The 22993-nt window shown below is 36.1% G+C and overlaps 1 protein-coding gene across 1 annotated transcript in view; it reads right to left on the bottom strand.

The window, feature by feature from the left end:
* Positions 1-22993, bottom strand: part of Ush2a (usherin) — a 759580-nt gene that overhangs the window by 197391 nt on the left and 539196 nt on the right. Inside the window, exons 43-46 of the mRNA XM_074048325.1 lie at positions 22212-22375; positions 10361-10570; positions 8832-9034; positions 4333-4445 (exon numbers count right to left, since the gene is read on the bottom strand). Coding sequence (XP_073904426.1) covers positions 4333-4445; positions 8832-9034; positions 10361-10570; positions 22212-22375 — 690 coding nt within the window. The remainder of the gene's footprint in view (positions 1-4332; positions 4446-8831; positions 9035-10360; positions 10571-22211; positions 22376-22993) is intronic.

Genomic DNA, 22993 nt, shown 5'->3' with positions numbered 1-22993 from the left:
TTATCTCTGACAAAGTAGACTTCAAACCTACATTGATCAAACGAGATAAAGAAGGACATTCCATACTAATAAAAGGGGAAATAGACCAAAAGGAAATAATAATCATCAATCTGTACGCACCCAACGTCAACGCACCCAATTTCATCAAACATACCCTGAAAGACCTAAAAGCATATATAAACGCCAACACAGTGGTTGTGGGAGACTTTAACACTCCATTATCATCAATAGATAGGTCATCCAAACAAAAACTCAATAAAGAAATCCAAGATCTAAAATATGCAATAGATCAAGTGGACCTAGTAGATGTCTACAGAACATTTCATCCAACCTCTACACAATATACATTCTTCTCAGCAGCCCATGGAACCTTCTCCAAAATAGATCATATCCTAGGGCACAAAGCAAGCCTCAGCAAATATAAGAAAATAGAAATAATACCATGCATACTATCTGACCACAATGCAGTAAAAGTAGAACTCAACAACAAAAGTAAAGACAAAAACCATGCAAACAGCTGGAAACTAAATAACTCATTACTTAATGAAGAATGGATCATCGATGCAATAAAAGAGGAAATTAAAAAGTTCCTAGAAGTCAATGAAAATGAAAACACAACCTACCGGAACCTATGGGACACAGCTAAGGCAGTCTTGAGAGGAAAGTTTATAGCCATGAGTGCATATATTAAAAAGATTGAAAGATCCCAAATCAATGACCTAATGATACATCTCAAACTCCTAGAAAAACAAGAACAAGCAAATCCCAAAACAAATAGAAGGAGAGAAATAATAAAAATAAGAGCTGAAATCAACGAAATAGAAACCAAAAAAACCATACAAAGAATTAATGAAACAAAAAGTTGGTTCTTTGAAAAAATAAACAAGATCGATAGACCCCTGGCAAACCTGACTAAAATGAGGAGAGAAAAAACCCAAATTAGTAGAATCAGAAATGCAAAAGGGGAGATAACAACAAACACCATGGAAGTCCAGGAAATCATCAGAGACTACTTTGAGAACCTATATTCAAATAAATTTGAAAATCTAAAAGAAATGGACAGATTTCTAGATACATATGATCATCCAAAACTGAACCAAGAGGAAATTAATCACCTGAATAGACCTATAACACAAAATGAAATTGAAGCAGCAATCAAGAGTCTCCCCAAAAAGAAAAGTCCAGGACCTGATGGATTCTCTGCTGAATTCTATCAGACCTTTAAAGAAGAACTGATACCAACCCTCCTTAAACTGTTCCATGAAATAGAAAGGGAAGGAAAACTGCCAAACACATTTTATGAAGCCACTATTACACTTATCCCAAAACCAGGCAAAGACACCTCCAAAAAGGAGAACTATAGGCCAATCTCCTTAATGAACATTGATGCAAAAATCCTCAACAAAATAATGGCAAATCGAATTCAGCAACACATCAAAAAGATTATTCACCACGACCAGGTAGGCTTCATCCCAGGGATGCAGGGGTGGTTCAACATACGAAAATCAATAAATGTAATAAACCACATTAACAGAAGCAAAGACAAAAACCACTTGATCATCTCAATAGATGCAGAAAAAGCCTTTGATAAGATCCAACATCATTTCATGATAAAAGCTCTAAGAAAACTAGGAATAGAAGGAAAGTTCCTCAACATTATAAAAGCTATATATGACAAACCTACAGCCAGCATTATACTTAATGGAGAAAAATTAAAACCATTCCCTCTAAAATCAGGAACCAGACAAGGATGCCCACTATCTCCACTCCTATTCAACATAGTACTGGAATTCCTAGCCAGAGCAATTAGGCAAGAAGAAGGAATAAAAGGAATACAAATAGGTAAAGAAACTGTCAAAATATCCCTATTTGCAGACGACATGATCCTATACCTTAAAGACCCAAAAAACTCTACTCAGAAGCTTCTAGACATCATCAATAGCTATAGCAAGGTAGCAGGATATAAAATCAACATAGAAAAATCATTAGCATTTCTATACACTAACAATGAGCAAACAGAAAAAGAATGTATGAAAACAATTCCATTTACAATAGCCTCAAAAAAAATCAAATACCTAGGTGTAAACCTAACAAAAGATGTGAAAGACCTCTACAAGGAAAACTATACACTTCTGAAGAAAGAGATTGAGGAAGACTATAGAAAGTGGAGAGATCTCCCATGCTCATGGATTGGTAGAATCAACATAGTAAAAATGTCTATACTCCCAAAAGTAATCTACATGTTTAATGCAATTCCCATCAAAATTCCAATGACATTCATCAAAGAGATTGAAAAATCTACTGTTAAATTTATATGGAAACACAAGAGGCCACGAATAGCCAAGGCAATACTCAGTCAAAAGAACAATGCAGGAGGTATCACAATACCTGACTTCAAACTATATTACAAAGCAATAATAATAAAAACAGCATGGTACTGGCACAAAAACAGACATGAAGACCAGTGGAACAGAATAGAGGATCCAGATATGAAGCCACACAACTATAAGCAACTTATCTTTGACAAAGGAGCTAAAAATATACGATGGAGAAATAGCAGCCTCTTCAACAAAAACTGCTGGGAAAACTGGTTAGCAGTCTGCAAAAAACTGAAACTAGATCCATGTATATCACCCTATACCAAGATTAACTCAAAATGGATCAAGAATCTTAATATCAGACCCCAAACTCTTAAGTTGATACAAGAAAGAGTAGGAAATACTCTGGAGTTAGTAGGTATAGGTAAGAACTTTCTCAATGAAACCCCAGCAGCACAGCAACTAAGAGATAGCATAGATAAATGGGACCTCATAAAACTAAAAAGCTTCTGTTCATCAAAAGAAATGGTCTCTAAACTGAAGAGAACACCCACAGAGTGGGAGAAAATATTTGCCAATTATACATCAGACAAAGGACTGATAACCAGAATACACAGGGAACTTAAAAAACTAAATTCTCCCAAAACTAATGAACCAATAAAGAAATGGGCATGTGAACTAAACAGAACTTTCTCAAAAGAAGAAATTCAAATGGCCAGAAAACACATGAAAAAATGCTCACCATCTCTAGCAATAAAGGAAATGCAAATTAAAACCACACTAAGATTCCACCTCACCCCTGTTAGAATAGCCATCATCAGCAACACCACCAACAACAGGTGTTGGCGAGGATGTGGGGAAAAAGGAACCCTCTTACACTGTTGGTGGGAATGTAGACTAGTACAACCACTCTGGAAAAAAATTTGGAGGCTACTTAAAAAGCTGGACATCGATCTACCATTTGATCCAGCAATACCACTCTTGGGGATATACCCAAAAGACTGTTACTCCAGAGGCACCTGCACATCCATGTTTATTGCGGCACTATTCACAATAGCCAAGTTATGGAAACAGCCAAGATGCCCCAGCACTGACGAATGGATTAAGAAAATGTGGTATCTATACACAATGGAATTTTATGCAGCCATGAAGAAGAACGAAATGTTATCATTCGCTGGTAAATGGATGGAATTGGAGAACATCATTCTGAGTGAGGTTAGCCTGGCTCAAAAGACCAAAAATCGTATGTTCTCCCTCATATGTGGACATTAGATCAAGGGCAAACACAACAAGGGGATTGGACTATGAGCACATGATAAAAGCGAGAGCACACAAGGGAGGGGTGAGGATAGGTAAGACACCTAAAAAACTAGCTAGCATTTGTTGCCCTTAATGCAGAGAAACTAAAGCAGATACCTTAAAGCAACTGAGGCCAATAGGAAAAGGGGACCAGGAACTAGAGAAAAGGTTAGATTAAAAAGAATTAACCTAGAAGGTAACACCCATGCACAGGAAATCAATGTGAGTCAATGCCCTGTATAGCTATCCTTATCTCAACCAGCAAAACCCCTTGTTCCTTCCTATTATTGCTTATACTCTCTCTACAACAAAATTAGAGATAAGGGCAAAATAGTTTCTGCTGGGTATTGAGGGGGGGAGCGGGAGGGGGTGGAGTGGGTGGTAAGGGAGGGGGTGGGGGCAGAGGGGAGAAATAAACCAAGCCTTGTATGCACATATGAATAATAAAAGAAAAATGAAAAAAATAAAAATAAAAAATAAAAAATAGGCTCTTGTACATTTAAGTATTTGTTCACAGATTATTAAATAAGAGAATTTCAATCACAGAAATCAGTTTAATACTATTGGATGTTCAGTGAAGATTAAAATCTGGAAAAAATACCAAAAATTAGATCTACATGCATACTTATAGCAACTCTTCACAGCTGAAATGATTTCTTTGATTTTGTTATAATTTCTTACTATCAAACTCTTTAATTGATTAAAAAATTGGTACCTTGATGTGATGCCATGAATTAGAGGTGTTGGTATATCACTGGGAGTATCTTCTGCCGTGGTGATTCGAGTTCCATTGCTTTTCACACAGGCATATTTTGTACAGACTTCAACCTGCAATCATTAATTTAGAAGGGAAAAAAATCAACTATCTTCAAAATACAGACTGACAATGGACTGCCACCTTCGCTTGCTTCATATGAATCTCTTCTAGTCCTCTAGGGCCTCTTGGGGTGCAGTAAATGTTCATTTTTGATGTTAATTGACTGTAGTGGGTGAAGTTCAGAGAGGAATGCAGAATTGGGTTAAGGACAATTGATTTAGTGATTAGAATGGTGATGTTTAGTCTCTGGCTCCAAATATTCAGAAAGAGAAAGACATTCATCTACTCAAAGCACAGTCAAGGAATGGAAGACACCCAGGTGACAGTTTGCAAGCATAATAGGGTATCACTGCATACTGCTCTCTAGATCTATAACCAAGTAGTGTAATGATGATATCTTCTGGAAGTCTTGACACTTTACGACAAATAGCCTAAATGCTAATGTCTAATGGAAGAAAAATGAAGCCTAGAGAAGCCTTCCAATATGGCTAGCTATTTTATATCCATTTGTTCCAGCTGCAGTGGTATTTTTACCTTAATCACAGCAGGAAATCATCATTCACCTCTTTAATTCTGCCACCTAATCTGAATAAAAACTGAGGAGGGTGGAACAACTAAAGATTAGAAATGGGGTTCATCAAGCATTGGTAACACAAGAGGAGTCCATCCAGCAGGAGGGAGGAGAGACAAATGAATATACAAAAGGCTGCTACTGGCACATCCACAAAGTGACATCATTCTGCTCTCAACTGAAGGATAAACCAAAGGGAAACTGCACTTTGTCCAGTGCCAACTTACTTTTGGTATCTAATACATAAAAGGAGGAGGGACATGAGAAACTATTGGTCCTTAAACAGAGATTCTGTGTTTTAAGTGAAGCAGTTCTTTGATTTTTCCATTGGCATTTAGGGAAAGACAAATGTGATTCACATTGTATTTAGTAGATATGTCATTTTATTCCTAGGGCTGCTTGCATCTAAGTAGGAATTGAGGCAGATTTTATAACACTATCAATTATATTACTTATTGATATGAGATAACCTTTTGAGGTAATATTTAATAGATTTAAACACTTACAAGGTGCCTCACTCTGAATAATTATAATTAAATCAGAAATAATTTTAAGGCAGATTAATTTACAATATAATGATGTAATAGTTATTGACATTATCTTTACACATATTAGAAAATATTTGACTCTATGATGCACAATGAGAAAAATCAGAATCAACTCAATTGAATTTGTTATGTATTTAATATGTGCCAAGTCTTATGGTGACACTTGAACAAATATTTTTAAATTTTTTATTAACATGCAATAATTGTATATATTTATAGTGTTCAATATAATATTTCAATACATGTACACAGTGTGTAAGGATTATATCAGGGTAATTGGCATTTCCATCTACTTATTTCTTTGTGGTTAGAAACTGTGAGTTCCTCTCTTCTAGCTATCCATAAAATGCAAAATACGTCATTCTGAATATCATCACCCAACTCTGCTGGGGAACACTGGAACTGATTCTTACTATCTACCTGTGTTTTGGTACCTATTATGCAATCTCTCTCTATCCCACCAACTGTCCATCACTCCCAGCCTCTATTAATGCAATCCCACATTCAGAGCAGCTGCTTTTAGCTGCCGCATAGGAGGGAGAGTCCTCACATCTACATTTTAACAACTATGTCAACTGGGAGACAGAGAAGTTAGGAAATATAAATAAGCTGGTAAGATGTGGGATATTTGTTTTGGGCTTTACTATGTCCTCCTGCACACTCACCTAAATATCAACCATAGTCTTATGCTCTAAACTACTTGCGTTAATTCAGAGATTCCTCCACAAAGCTTTTCTTTTGACTTTAGAAGCATATGCAATGTTTTCATTCTTACTAATGTAATGTTGCCAGGCTCTATGATGGGATGTAGTTCTGGTGCACAAACATAAGGGTGTACCATATTTATATTAAAAAGAGATAAAAATCAAATAAAAATTAAAATTATTACTCATTTTAAAAGGGATATCTAAGAGGATTTATTTCAGGATTAGATACTTGGGTGCATTACCTGCCTTAAAATCAATTGCTATTTTGCAGAAAGGGTCAACATAGAGAAGCTTAATTCTAAGTTATTAAGCATGTCAATTAAATGCTGTCTGTAAACAGAACTAAACCACATGTGCTATGATAATAAAAGTCATTGAAATTTAACATGCAAATTTTCAGAAATGGCTGGGTACAGTGGCTCACACCTGTAATCCTAGCTATTCAGGTAGAGAGCAGAAGGATCATGGTTGAGGCCAGCCCTGGCAAAAAATTAGTGAAAATCCCATCTTGGCCAATAAAAAGCTGGATGCAGCTGTCATTCAGCTAGGTGGGAAGCATAAATAGGAGGATTACTGTCCTGACTGTTCTGGGCATAAAAGTGAAAGCCTATTCAAAAACATATTAAAGTAAAAAGGGCTGTGGTCAAGGTTCAGGTGGTAGAGTTTCCTGCCTAACAAGAACACAGCCTTGAGTTCAAACCCAGGACTTCTCTCCAAAAAATCCAGAAAAGCAGTAGTGTGTCATGCAGCATTGCTGGACTGCAAAAGGTGTCATAAAAATATAGTTATCAGAAACAAGAACACCTTAGGGACTAAGAACAAAACACAAGTATTGGGTTCAACTTTGTCTTTTGTCTCTTTTTCTGTTTCCATAACCCAAGTCTCATCAAAACATGTTCTCTTCAGGACACCACTGACTCAAGCCAGTAGGAATGCATGAAGCCTTTCATATTAGAAAATGTCTAGACACTGGTACTTCTCTACAGTCGGATGGCTGAGCTCCACAGGAATGCACAGCACGCAGTGTTCTCACCACCAACTTGTGTTTTCAGTTTTCATGTGTTCAGAAGTCAGCTTCCTCCACCAGAGTCCCAAAGAGGATAACATAACAAATCCTCCATCACCTTCCTGTGCTAACCTTTTACATAAAGTTATATTCATAATTATTTTGAGCATGATTTGTATTTTATAATTTGACTTATACATAGTCTACCCACACACACACTCACTGTAAGAAACATGAACACAAAATCATGCTAAGTTAACTTAGGTTAATGGAAATGACAGAGTGCAATAAAAAAATATTCAATGTACCTTTCTTCTTAAATCAAATATCTTTGTGTTTGGTTTTCTTAGGAAGTTGCACCTCTAGGTCATAGTGGGGGAGACTGAAGTATTGGTTGTAGCTGCATGATTATTTGTGTTTTGCTCTCAAATGTGAGGACAATAAGGAGATAGAACATGGAAAAAGGAGGCGCTACTAAGTGAATGGAACCAGTGAAAAGTTTGTGGGGTCCAATAAAATTTCTACACTAAATATCTTCTGAAAATTATTGATGAAGCTCTTATGAATTTTAGAAGTAGTATAGATAATTTAAACATTTACTAAATTGCATGCCTTCTCTATAGATGCTGAGCTTCTGAAATACATATTTCTTCACTCATTTGCACATTTGACCTTTTTATCTCTTGTATCTTGACATTTGAATAAGATTTCTAATTCCTTAAGGATAAGTTTTGTTTTTTATATGGCTTAGTAGTCCAGATTTTTTTTTATACTTTTAGGGTCATGTAAACCCCTAACGAGGTCTACTTGAGCTGAGTTTTGGGTTGTCAATACATTCTCTGAAATGTGTATTAAATTTTGTCATGTAAGTACATAAACATTTTTCTAGGACAGAGTGAACTGATATCATGAGAATCTCAAAGATTTCCAAGGGCAAAAATGTTTAAATATAACTGTCTTACATAGGTGGGGCCATCAAACATCTGTTGAATGGATATACTTATCTCATCCTCAGATAAAATCCTTTAACATTTTTATTTGCTCCGTTTTCATTTATATGTTCCTGTTGCATTCAGAATCAAGAATGCTTAGGGGTGGATTGGAAGTTTTAACTCATCTATTGCCCTTATAAAAAAAAAACTGACACCATGTGAGTTATGTCACTTCCCTGAACATACTAGATTAGTGAACAGCAGAACTGGAATAGAAAGAGTATCTCTACATTCACAGGCTGATTCTTATATTGATATCAGTAAAAGATTGAGGAAGAAGGCAACCAGCAAGATGTATTTAGATTGCGTGATTAGCTTTATTTTGCCAGTAAGAATTTCATCACCATCCTCATCACCATCGTTTTCCATCTTATCATGGTTCCCTCTCCAGAGATTCACATGCTTGTCCACAGCAAACAGATTTAATTCTGATCAATTTTCCTCTTCTCTCTTCCCATTCCCACCAAATAAATAATCTGTAGCCAGGTCAGAGAATAACAACTTACAGACATAGATCAACATGTTTTATTTAACATATCCATAAGCTTAACCATCAGAAAACAATGCTCTAACCTGAATGTCATAGATAGTGAACGGAGACAGCCTTCTCAGAATAAATGACCCAGGCACATTCATTCCAGTCTTGTAGAGCTTATTATTTACATAGACAGAATACTCAGTGACAACACCATTTGGGTTTGAAGGAGATGTCCAGATGACATGTACAGCTGTACTGTTGATGATGACAACCTCTGGAGGAAGCATGCCCTGAGGCTCTAGAATTAAAGGAAGAAATGAATAAACTCCAGCTGTCTCTGAAAAAGCACTTGTTAAACTAAATGCAGATTAGTATTTAGGCTTAGCAAAGGGTTCCTTGCTTATCTGCTTCCCTCTGATGAAGTTATCACAGTCTGAAATCCTCTGTAAATTGGCTTATTATACTCTCAGTTAGAAACCATAAGAATTGGTGGCAAAGTGCTTTATACCATCAGCATAGCGCTAATCTTCAATACTATGTGACCAGTGGGATATGATGATAAATTATTCACCCGTCTACACCTCTAACACATATCTATTATTTGTCTTTTTTCCATTCTTTCACTCTCTACCTCCCAGGTGGGGGGTGGGGAGAGAAGAAAAGGAAATTTGCTTCTTAAGCAAAAAATAAAACTCAAATGCATCGGGGCTGGTGGAACGTGAAAAATCATTTGATGTTACTAGCATGTAACTCAAGCAATATGAAGCAATAATGCAATATTGTCATTATGTAAATGATTCTGAATGTTGATTACCATAGGTAATGATGAAATCTAACATTAGAAAAAAATCTTGCTTAGCGTTAAATTACACAATTATTCAAGCATGTCAGAAATAACTATGCAAAGACCTATTTTTATCATAAGAACCCATCTTAACTAGTTGAAAAATTGTCCTTGTGATTCATCCTATTTTATAAACAAAAGGTGTTGACCTTTGGCACCACAAAGGGAAATGGGTTCCACACTTAAAGGGCTCTGCTAATGACTTGCTTGGGAGGTAATGATATTATAATGTTTATAATGAGACTTTATAAAGCCAAAAAGATTACAAAGACCATTCCAAATACATTTCAGATGTACAAGTTACTTCCCTGCTTTCTCCTCCTTGCTAACTGGCTTAGAAATGAGTCATAGGCAATTTTTCTCAGTGGCTGAACTTCCACCTACCATTTCTGGTGACTCAGGGAGGGCCCTTACCGGGCTTGCTTGGCTGTTGTTTTGAAAAGCATACCGCTTTGGAGAGCAAATCTTAAAGAAAAAAATAGTTCCTAAACGTCACTATTTATTGATGTGAACTCAGCTCCAAAGTAAGTATTCGCTGAACAGAATGGAAGCAAACTGGGCTAATATCCCATTATTAGAGTCTTGTGCTGCTGTTTCAATGGGACCACTTATTGATCTGCCACTTGACAACAGCAAGCACTTAAGCATTTTAGCCCCAACCCCCTTCCCTCCCACACCGGAAATTTTATAATGGAGGGATGATTGATCTCAACTCTAGAAAGAATCAATCAATTTCACTGGCATCCCTGAAGCCAAGTATCTTTTAGAATCTGGACTCACCCCCATCGCAAGTGGTTATGTGCAGTACTGTGCTGTTGATGCTGTGGACTCCATTGTAGACAGAGATAAAAATCCGATATTTTGTGTTTGGGTTTAAGTGGCCAATGACATAAAAGTTTACATCTGGGAGGATTTTTAGGAATTCATTTGAGGTAGCAGAACTCCAAAGGAGTGTATAATTTTCAACATCACCCTGTAGTTCTTGAAAAGCTGTTAACAGTAAGTGCAGAACATTATAAATGTGGCCGATCTAAAAGGACCTTAAGAAGGCAAGACAGAAGGTAAATTCTATCATTAGCTATTACTAGCATGGGAGAAAAGAAAGCAAGTGGAAACTCTGCTTTATAAAATGTTCTGGAACCTTCTCTGTGGTGGTGCTAATGGTGTTAGATTGTACTTTTTAAAGCACATGTTTTCCTATGTTTTTATAGGAACATAAACTTTCAAGTTTCCTTTAAATATTTTAATTATGCTACTTATAGTTTTTCAAATCTTTTCAAAACTTTGATATAACTGTTATGAAAAGAAACTAAGTAAAATAAAAGTATCTAACACATGAACAACTACTTTCATAAGTAACATAATCCCATGGAAAGGTCTATGCTAATACAAATGAAGAAATTTCTTGACACAGATCCTAAAAACATTTTTTTTTAACTTGTTAACAAAGTTCACTAAATTGCACTTAGAATTCTCACATAGATACCTTTTTATGTAAACTGTCCATATAGCAAGCCTATATGCATATTTTCCTTAGGGACTGGCTCACTAGGATCCAAGAATGGTATGTAAATTTTTAGTCAAGGCTCTCATTCTGTTCTAATTCACTGTTATTTTTTGTTTGGTTTTGGCTATTTGTTGTTGTTGTTGTTGAAACAGGATATATCCTGGGCTATAAAATTGAGATTCTCCTGTCTCAGTTTCCCAAGTGCTGGGATTACAGTGGATTACAACCACTTTAGTCAAAGTGTTTCTATGATGTAAACAAGCTCTTAAAAGATACCAAAATTAATCACTACCTGTGTCTCAGATATAATTCATCAATTCCTCAATCGTTGTACGGTCAAAAACTAGTCTATTGGTTTTATCCTCTTCTTCTACCCAGTTTCTTCATTCTTTGTCCTAAGCTCTACTTCTTGCTATCTGGCCCCAGTGATTATTTAAAAACAAGATGCAAGAACCATCATATGTTTAAGTTAGGAAGTAGTTTACTGCTTTACTTGCATCAGTATTCTTTTTGAAGACTTTAACCAAGGACCCTTGCCTTGGTTTATGCTAGATTGAGGGTAGAATGCTGGCTTAAAATTTTCTAAAAGTCCACGTCAAATTATACATCCAAACCAGTTTAGCACCACTAGTCCACATATTGGAAGGAAAAAGTAGCATTTCTCTTTATGGTTATTGAAGTACGATTTCTCTAACCTGTCATGTAAAGTTACACGACTTTAGGAATTTATAGGACTTCCTTTTAAGGATTCCTTTGCATGAAGATCTTACATTGAAAAAATGAATGCCAAGATTTTAATTTTGTTTTCATTTTTCTTAAGCATGGTACTGCTTCTACTTTATCTCTAGCAAAATTTAAAAAGGAATGGTGTGACAGAACAGTTGGAAGAGTTTATATAGGAAACCATTAAAAACTGATTTGGAAAACTCTAGGGATTGAGATGGTTCTATTTTCTGAATTGTAAACATGCTTAACAATGAAGTCATAATTATTCATGCACAGGAATGCTTATTCATAACTTTTAATATTTCCTAAATGATAGTACCAGTCAAGTTCAGAAAACCCAGTGTGAAAGTTCTTTTTCTCATTAGAGATATTACTTACAGTATTATTAATTGTGGTTGTTGCAGTATAGTGGACAATATGTTAGATTTGAAGTTCATGTAAACTACAAGTACTTTAAGTAAGCAGGCTAATTAGAAAGTCAAGCCCTTATGCTATTATGAAGTGCTTCCAAATTCTACTTATAAATATAAAGGGATTTTACTTGTGTTATTAAATGTGCCTTATATCTCTACCAAGTCCAATTAACATACCTAGATATATACATTTAAACTATTGGGACTAGGACCATGAGTTCAAGGTGAGCATAAATTATATGTCAATGTCTAGATGAAATCCTATTACATGCTCATTCTTAACCTTGTACTATATGTCATCCCCTTTGAAATCCAACGGAAGCTATTGTCCCAAGGAAGACAGGAAAGACAGTGGTTCATTCCCATTGTTTATGTCTTACTGTGTACTATAGGGCATCTTGAGACCAGAAACAGGAAATATCTCTGGACAAGTGCCAGATTTTTATCTTATCCTGCCTTTTGCCAAATCTATTTTGGCACTTCTCTTTCTTCATTCATGTAGATGTCGCAGTCCAGAGTCCAAAACACAAATAGTATCTTTGCGTTGCTTGTCATCAATTGAGAAATTTTGGGAGCAGTACATGCGTAGGAGTATACCTTATCACTGTTCAAATAAGGTCTTTAAAGTTCAATGGTTTCTTCCTAGTCACTGAACAGTTTTGAGAAACAAAAGACATATGCTTAGCTCAACAGACCAGCACAAAATTAAAAGCTGCTAACCTTGAATTTACCTCTGAGAGAAGAAGGATATTGATATTGAAGTAGCTAGGATTGGAGGCAAGTAAAGTTTACCTTCCCTGTCTATTGAGAAAAGCTGGAACTGAAAGCATTTCTCCTTTTTTAGAGCGGAATATATGTTACATATTTCATAAGGGAAACATGGTCTAGAAACTTTACATGAAGAATTATTTTCTGTATGCTATTATTTCTAAGAGAAGATGGTGAAAGTTGTATAAAATATTTGCATGGTGTTTCCCCAAATGACAAAGGACATGACTTTATGAAAAAGAACCCTCTATGAATCAGGTGCTTAGAATCATAAAAAAAAAAAAGACAGGAAGACAGAGAAGAGAAGGTATCTCCTTTGAATAAGAAAGAAAAGCAGGGCTGATGGATTGACTCAAGTAGTAGAGCTCCTGCCTAGCAAGTGTGAGGCCCTGAGTTCATATGCCAGTACTACCAAACAAGGCAAAAAAATAAAAAAGAAAGAAACAAAAGCAAAGAAATATAAAAAGTAATGGCAGAACTAAAACCTACATTGAAAAAAAATTTGCAGAGTTAAAAATGCACAGTATCAAAGAATGAAGTGTGAAAGTTAGCTATTTGTAGCAGTGATCACAATACCTAAGAGAACAACTTAAAGGGAAAATTATGTATTTTGGTTCAGGGTTCAGGACTCAGTTTTTGATTGGCTGACTCCATTATCTTGGGCCTGAGGTGAGGCTGAATATCATAGAGGTAGAATCCTGTGGAGGAAGAGGCTGTTGACCTTATGGTGGGCAGGAAGCAGAGAGAGGGGAAGGCAGGGAAAGAGAGAAAGAGAGGGAGAGAGGAAGCGATAGAGGACCAGGTATAGCTTTCAAGGCACACCCCCAGTGACCTACTACCTCCATCTAGGCCCTATTTCCTAATATTCTCCAGAAGACAGAAATATGGATCAAGATCCAAAATTCAAGATTGGGAAAGTTTAAGAATTAATGATAAGTACTAAGCTATATTAAGAAAATACTTGTGTAAATAGTATTTAACAATAACAATTTATAAACCAAACATTGAAAGTGACAGGTGAGAAAGGCATGAAAAGTACTGGTATATTAAGTTATTTATTATACATAAAATAGAAAGGGAAAATAGAAGAAGGCATCATTAACTACAAATAGCATTTAAAATACACCAGAAAGATAATAGTTATGGCAAATATTCCTAGAACTCACCAGGACCAATGTGCTTATCCAGTAACTGGACTACATTTTCTGAACCTTTGCATCTGGCTGAAGTCATGTGACCATATTTTGACTAAGGTGTTAGGAGCAATTGGCCATCTTTGATGTCTTTAGTTTTCCCACCCAGGGGGAGACTCAAAGGCCCTATGGGATGGTGAACATGTTAGAGGAAAGGATAAATGGCCCATAAAAGTCTAGAAAGGGATAAGGAAATAACACAGATATATTGCAGGTTCTTGGTTTGGACTTCTGGACAAATCCCATTTAAAAATATAAAAAGCATGGGCAAAATTATAGGATGGAGGTTTAGAAAGTTGTTTCATTTGAGACTTCTTGAGTTTGAAGTGTTTTTTTGTGGCAACTAGGTAAACTTCAAAGTTAAAGGGAAAAAAAGTTAAAGGAAAAAAAGCTACAGTTATATAATTGAGAACTGAGGCATAAATACTATTTTGTATTTGAAATAATTGGAAGGAATGGGAATTTCTTTTTAGATTGCTTTTAAAACTATATTTAAGATATGCATTTTAGAAATATTTTCTCAGATATTCTAATTCTGTTACATATAGCCCATTGTGAGCCACATAAATTTATCTGAGAAGGCATTGCTGGAGCTATAGCATATCAGGTCAACTTTATTGAAATGAAGAAAGCTGTAACTGCTGGACATGATCTTTGCTATCAAATGCCATTTTTGGTGGTGATTTCCAATTTTTGTCAGAAATGTGGTCTCAGCTAGAGAAAATTTTCAAATATAGAACAAATTGTTCTCTTCTGTAATCGAGTACCAAATAATTTTAAATAGTTGTTACATGTGTATTAATCTGCTCAGACTGCCACAACAAAATATTATAAACTGAGTGGCTTGAACAATAAAACTTATTTCTCACTATTATCAAAGTTCTGGCTAATTTGGTTTCTGATGAGGGCTCCCTCCCAGGCTTATGGACAGCTGCTTTCTTAATGAGACCTCACCTGTGCTTTCCTTTGTTCACAGAGGGAGGGAGAGAGAGAGAGAGAGAGAGAGAGAGAGAGAGAGTGAGATAGAGGTAGAGAGACTTAGAGAGAGCTCTGTTGTCTCCTTATATACACAAGTCCTAGCAAATCAGGGTCCAACCCTTATGATCTCATTTAACCTTAATTACTTACTTAAAAATCCCATCTCAAAATATGGCTATTCTGAGTTAGGAACTCAATATGTGAATTGTAGAGGAACACAGCATTCAGTCCATGACATGTGGGCTAGTTGAAAGTCTTCCTGGAATAGCAATTAAATTATACTCCTTACATGCTCTGGATTATCTTTTGGAGATCATTATCAGTGTCAATTATGTCCTCTATTTCTTTTGCATCTAGATCAGGGGTCAGCAAACTATGGTCCATTAGTTTAATCTGGCCTGGAGGGCAAATGTAGTCTACCAATTGTCTTTACACACCCTATGAACCCTGTGAGCTAAATTTTTTTTTTTTATGTTTTAAGCTGGTTGTGGGCAAAAATTAAAAGAAGGATAGTGTTTTATGAGATATAACATTATATGAAATCAAATCTTGGTGTCCTAAAGAGTTTGATTGGAACTCAGCCGGGCCTTGTTAATCATCTATTGGTGTTCACTTGCAAAGTGGCAAAGTTGAGTCCTTTCAACAGAGACTGTAGTGTCTGGAAAGTCTGAAGTATTTACTATACGGCCCTTTACAACAAAGTTTCTTGTCCTGATCTAGTTCAATTATAGTAAAATTTCCATTCTATAGGTCTCCTAATTTATTTATCTAGGAATGAGTTCTTCAGTTGTCTCTCATTTACAGCCTCATTGAGAGGTAATTTTGTTCAAATGTGAAAACCCAAAAGATCCCTGATAAATTTATTTTGTAATAGAAGTGTTAATATTGCTCATGGATTCTCCAAATTAGATCCTGATTTTCCACATTCTACACTGTAGAGCTATCTGTCATCAATTAAGTCATTCTGGGAAAATTTGAGCTTATCAAACTTCTTCCTGAAAAAATTCTTTATCTGAGGGTAGATAATGCTTACATGAGGAAGTAGGAACATTTTATTCTTAGACAATGATACAAGTCAGCCTCCTTAGTTTTCCTAACAATGTATTTCATGTCTTCTATGTAGTTTATGCATCAGTCAATAACTAGTAACTGCTCTTTGGAAATTCCTGAGCTACCTTAGTCTTCATTGTTTCATATTGGTGGCCTGCCAGAGAGTATATTAGATACATTATTATTCAACATACAACATTTGGGTATGAAAACAGGATAGCTAATTTCTTCTCTTTAAATGAATTAATGTGGACCAAGAGGGATGCGTTAGCTTATAAACAAAAATCTCCCAAATGCAGTGATTTAAATAAAATCAATGTTCATTTATATCTCACACCATCGCCTCAATGTGAGCATAACAGATTTTGCCCAAGTGGTCTTAAAATACCCAGGTGCTTTCTCTTATGTAACTTTGGATCACTTTGACACTGACAGCATGGCCAAGTCCAGATTCCAGTCAAGAGGAAGGGTGGAGAAGGAACAAGTAGGTACATACCCAATGTGCTATAGTTAAAGCCTGAAAGATACACATCTTATATTTCATTGATACCAACATATTCTACTGGCATTTTACATGGCCACAACTAATTGCAAGGAAAGCTGGCAAATGCAATCTCTAGATTAGATGTAACCAGGAAAAGGAAAACAGATACCATGAAATAGCTAGTGATTACTTCCACAGCAACTAGATTTACCAAGTTCTACCTTTTAGCTAGATCAGGTTACTTATAATAAAGTTACATATTTTTTATACATTTGTACCCACTACAGAATGTCTTACACTATGTCCAAGATTTTATTAGACAAGGTTTCCCAATTTGTTTCATCTTTTGTAAAATGATGTTGAAAACACCATGTACATTTCAGAAATAGAATAATACCTTAAGCCAATACTAAATGATTACTAAGTGCTAAAAACATTATTTCATTTAATTATCACAACATTTTAGGGCAATTATTATTATCTGCATTATCTCAGCTTAGGAACCTAGGATCTCATGAGTTTAAGTGACTTGATCTATGTTATAATGTTAGAAAATATTGGAACTGAGATTCAAATTTCTCTCCCTGATTCTAAAGCCTATTTTTAAAATCATTTATCCATATGGCTTTTCAATCATTTTTTTAGTTAGAAAAATTTGAGACTGTAAGAACAGATGGAATCACCAACAGGCGAATTGGTCTATGAAAGGAAGACTCTGGAGATGAGGCAAAGAAGTCGTTGGTGAGATGGGAGGTTGATAATGCTTAGGGGAACATTTCAGACAGTAAGGGATCCTTAATAGAATAGTGCTGGTCCCCACAAAGAAGTACATAGGAGAGCATTGATTAGGTCATTAGATGATAATCACTGATTGTAAGAGGAGCACGTCAGTAGAGAACAGGATAGAGGACAAGATTATGACAGGAGCAGAACAAATGGGAGGGAAGGCAGTGGTACTGTCTATTTGCTTTGATAACCAGAATGGTGGGAAAGAGAGCCAAGGAACAGGGTAAGCTAACAACAGTGGTTAGAGGTGGTGAGACTTAGAACTATTTAAATTATTATTACATAGATCAGATAAATTTACACAAAGTCAGAAATTCATCCTATTATAAAATCTGGTTTCTGATTAAGAGATGAGGAAGAGGCAGATGCTTTTCTGTGCTATTAAATTCTTTCTTAATAGTGATACTTTTATACTTAATAAATTTTCTGGGGAGCTCACTGATAATATCATACAAGAATCAGGTCATTAATGTTGTACACCAAGTGCCCAGGACAAAGGAAGTGATGAGTAAATATTTGCAGAAGAAAATATTTGGAAAAAAGAAAAGAGGGAGGAACAGAAAAAGAGAAAGAGGGAAGATGGACAATGGAAGAAAAAGAGGGAAAAAGGAACAAGGCAAGAGTAATACGGGACAGGAATGGCACCTGAAGATGTGGATGAGCTAGTGGGAGACAGTGAGCTATTGTGAGCACTGAGATAACAGCTCACATCCTCTTTGCCAGTACCCTCTTTTACTACCTCCAGGATGCTTTTTGTTCTTTTCTTGCCATCCTTTTTTCAGGGGGAGTCATAGTAGTGGTGGTAATGGAGCCACAGCCCCACCTCTTTTTTGCTTTAGTTATTTTTCAGGTAGGGTCTTGCAGTTTTGCCCAGGGCTGGCCTCTCACTGCAAGTCTACTTATGCCTCCTACATAGCTGGGACTACAGATGAGTGCCACCACACTCAGCTTACTGATTAAGATGGGGGGGGGCTCACCAACTTGTTTTTTTCTTTTGCCAGGGGTGGCCTCAAACCATGATCTTCCTGATCTCTGCCTCCTAGATGTCTGGAATTATAAGGTGTGAGCCATCACACAGTCTTGTCTGGAATTCTTTGACCTTGTCAGTGGGTCAGCCTCCAAGGAAGCACAGCCACACTCCCTTCTGTAAGCATTTTCTTATTTGCCTTTTGTTTTACAGAAAGCAGTTAAAATGGGAAGGATCTTATCAAATCATTCTTGATAAGATGCTAATAACCATTAGGGCAAAATACATGAGAAGTAGCAGATTTGATGCCTAAGCTTTAAATGTGAGTTTGGGAATTGCTATTTACTAACTATAATTTTTGCTAAGGACTAAATGCTAGTTTCTATTTCTTCAGACTCTTTTGAGGATCAACAATTTAAGTGAAGGTGTTTTTTTCTTAATGCTTTTTTTTAAAAGTGTGATCTTTTTTACCACCAATATGTTGTAATATTTAGGCCAGAGTATTTCTTTTTCTGTAAAGAAGGGCAAGGAGCTCATGTTTCTACTGGGACCTGGAAGATGGGCACTATGCCAGATCGTGAGGGCACCCCTACCTAAAGGAATGGTCACTATTCAGTGCTTGTTGATATTTTCTTTTTAGCAGTGCAGGAAAAGTTTCACCCAATCATTTGACTTTTAAGATGAATGTCAAACTCATCATCTTTATGTGAAATCTTTTGATTGTTACATGGTGGCAAAATAATATTTTAAAAAAAAAAATGCTGTAGGCAGGCTGGGCGCCAGTGGCTCATGACTGAAATCCTAGAGACTCGGGAAGCAGAGATCAGGAGATCATAGTTCTACACCAGCCTGGGCAAATAGCTCTCGAGACTCTATCTCGAAAAAAACCCACATGAAGCAAGGCTGGTGGAGTGGCTCAAGGTGAAGACCCTGAGTTCAAGCCTCAGTACAACACACACACACACACACACAAAGATGCTGCAGGCATGGAAACCAGAGAAAGAAAATATGGCCTATATGTTGCCAATTTAAAATAATCTGTTCCCCCAAAAAAATCAAATTGAAGAAATGCATGGATATTTTCTACCTCACATTTCATAACATACACAGAGCATCATAGCAAAGAAAGAATATGCTTGTAAAAATATTTTTCATGAAATTTTGAAAGGCAATTTTTACTGAGGAAATATATATATATATAAATTTATTCATATGATTTTCAACTGCTAGATATGTTAAATCTATAGTTTTGTGCTGTTTAGCATAGTAAGCTAGGTACAATTTTTTTCTACCAATCAAGAAAACAATTCAAAATTAAAGTTGCAAAAATGAGGTGGCCTTTTTGTACAGGAGTGGGCAGTTAATTTACTTAAGATAGCAGGTGGCACAAAGGAAGAAAATGATAATGCAAGAAGCTTTTGCAAAGCTGACCCTCTTCTCAGACTTAACCTTTGTGCTCACAAATAGTTATCTGAAAAATTTCTAAGGTATGAATGGAAATAACAGCAGATTGCATTACCTACATCCCGAAGGTCAGAGGTTCAGATTACTAAGGTAATGAAACTTCAGCGAGCTGCTTCAGATCTATTAGGTTTGTCAGTTTTTATAAGCATGCTTACTTCAGGCATGCAATTATAACATAAAGGACCTATTTTGGTGAAAATTCAGCAGCTGGATCTTCACCGAAGTATTCAAATGTCACAAGGGGGCGCGGAGCCTACCTTTATGAGCAGGCTTTTAAGGTGAATCAGACGGTGAGGTGGAGCAGAGAGGAAGGGGGAGATGAGTGAAAATATTACATACAAAAATTTATTCCTAGATAAAAACTGCATTTTCCCCAGAGGTGTTTCAGTGGATAATCATAAGACCAATTAACTTGTTAAAATAGCTTGAATGATCTCAGTATGAGTGCCACAGATCAGTAGAAACCCACAACTTTACAAAAACCTTAGAGTTAATTTTTTTTAAATGGGTTATTTGGTGGCAATCTAGATCATCATAACCAGTACTCCTGTATTTTGGATCCAGAATTTTCCCCAAAGGCTCTATATGCTAAAGGGTCAGTCTCCTGCCCTTGGCACTACTAGAAGGTGGGAGGTGGTGGGGCCTAGTGGAAGGAAGTTAGGTCATTGGGGAGTGTGCCCTTGCAGGGGATATAGAGACCCTGGTCCTCTTCTGCCACACTCTTGGCTTATTGGCTGCCCTGCTGTGAGCATCTTCCTTTGCCATGTATTCCTTCTGTGATGTTAGTACCACGCCACACACAGGCCTCAAAGCAGCAGAGCTAACTGACTAACCCTGGGCTAAACTCTGAAACCATATGTCAAAATAAGCTTTCCTCCTTACAAGTTGATTTATTTCAGTTGTTTTTTCCAAGTGACAGAACTCTGACCAACACAAGTACTGATTTTAATTTACAATTAATGACACCAAATATTGGTTTCAACTCTCCTTTGACATCATAGAACATTGAACATTGGAGAAAATTTACTCAGGTGTTCTAAGTGAAGTATTTCTTTTCTTAGGTTGTAATAAAACTCAAGGCTGGCTCAAAATTATGTGGTTACTACTGCCCAATCAGTAGTAATTTTATATCTTTAACGTAATAATAGATAATTAGCTCAGTGGGCAGGATTTTCAACATAAAACAAATTATTTTAATTGAGCCTTTGCAAACCAGATATTTCTCAATATTTGGTAATACCTGAACATGTTTTAATTCAAGTATTTGCCAGGACTCAAGTAATACTGGCAAGAAATGATTACAATATATGTTTCCATGGTAAATTCAGAGTTTTTTTTATGATTGTAATAATGGATCTCCACAGATTAACAGATCACGTGTTAAATGCTATCCACTGACTAAGTAGCTCTGAAATTTCAATTATTATTGTTTTCAAAGTTGCAAGAAGAAATGAGATTCCTCTATTCCTCTGTGAGCTCTTTCAAATCCAGATGAAGAGGTGGTCTGATGAGAATCAAGGTCAGTGCTTAGATTATTGAAGTGACCCCAGTGATGTTGTCCAGGTGTTTTTGCCCTTGTATCCAGTTGGAATTCTGTCCACAACCAGCACTAAAAATTATTCACTCAAAAAACAGTCCTATCATGTAGTTGTAGTTCTTGCTAACAAATAACATTTACAAGATGTGGGGGGTGGCTCTGCAGAAAGCTACACAATAGTGCATTGTACCAAGATACTGCAGGACATTTCTATCACAACTCTGTCAAGTTGCTATGGTGGCAATAACTACATTCCCCATCAAAAGGGAATATGGAGTGGACAATCAAGTCCAAGAAAGTTGAAAAAGTATGACAGTTTGCTTCTTAAGAAGCATCATTTAAGAATTAATAATGAAGGACAGGACTGTAAAATAGGTACAGTGTGTGGAGTACTTGTGGGAGGGAGACGGTGAATGAAGGAAATGAAGGTGGGGGGATATGGTTGATGGACGTCATATACTTATATGAATTAGAACAAAGACACCTCTTGCAATTTCTTTAAGTGGAATGGGGATGGGGTTGAGGGAGAGAGAGATGATGGTGGTGATCTAACCAATGTATAAAATAAGCATATTCAGAATAGTCACAATGAATCCTCCTGGTATAATGAATATGTTCTAATAAAAATTTAAAAAAAAAATAGAAGAACAGCGTAAGGATCTTGTTTTTTTTTTTGTCTTTATTTTTAATATGCCCATGTTTAATTCCTTTGGGTATTAACACATGAAGGGGAAGAGAGATATGAGCAGCTTACTTACTTTGCTGAGCCCATCTCACATCTATGGCTGTGAGGCTAAGAACACGGGCAGTGAGATCAGCTCCTCTCCTTGGAAGGCCAGCTAGTGTTGTAATGGTCGTTTCTTGGCTTGGTGTAAAACCCATACTGTTGTGTACAAGGAGCTTATACTCATAGGTTGTAAACCTAAAGGTTGTTTTGTTAAAAAAAGAAAAGAAAAGAAAAAGACTCGTATAAGTTTTAATTTTGCAGAAAACGAAATACATAATTTCTTTTTTTCCTCATGAAATACATGGTTTCTTTTTTTTCCTTCTACAAAATTCTCAGTTTCCTTTTCCTCTTTGAAAATACATTATTTCCTTTATCTTCCTTACACAAAACATATTATTATTTTTGTAACTCTCCAGCCTTAACCAAAGTGTCAAGAAAATATTTTATTAGGAATTCTAAGCAAATATCAGTATTTTTAAAATGTGGTTTATCATTTTTATATTCTTATTGTTTTCAGAAGTGATGAGGATTACAGCTCAATTCAAGATGTAATTACAAAGCTGGCAACCTGCCTGCTCACTGTCTGAATTTGATCCTGAGAGTTTTATGCTCATCTTTTGGGAAACTCATCCATTTTCAAATATCAGAATCCCTCATCATATTCTTCCTCTACTTGTGCTCCTTTCCATAATCTCATTGCAGACAGATAAACCCTTAAATAGAATCAGAACTGTGACCAAATGTACAGATCCTCCTGCTGAGAGTTTTGCTACAGGGAGCTGTATTTGGTCATAATGTCAACATATTTACTTG

The sequence above is a fragment of the Castor canadensis genome, chromosome 11 (genome assembly GCF_047511655.1).
Source record: "Castor canadensis chromosome 11, mCasCan1.hap1v2, whole genome shotgun sequence".
Classification (NCBI taxonomy): Eukaryota; Metazoa; Chordata; class Mammalia; order Rodentia; family Castoridae; genus Castor; species Castor canadensis.
This window is presented reverse-complemented; position numbering and strand designations above follow the sequence as displayed.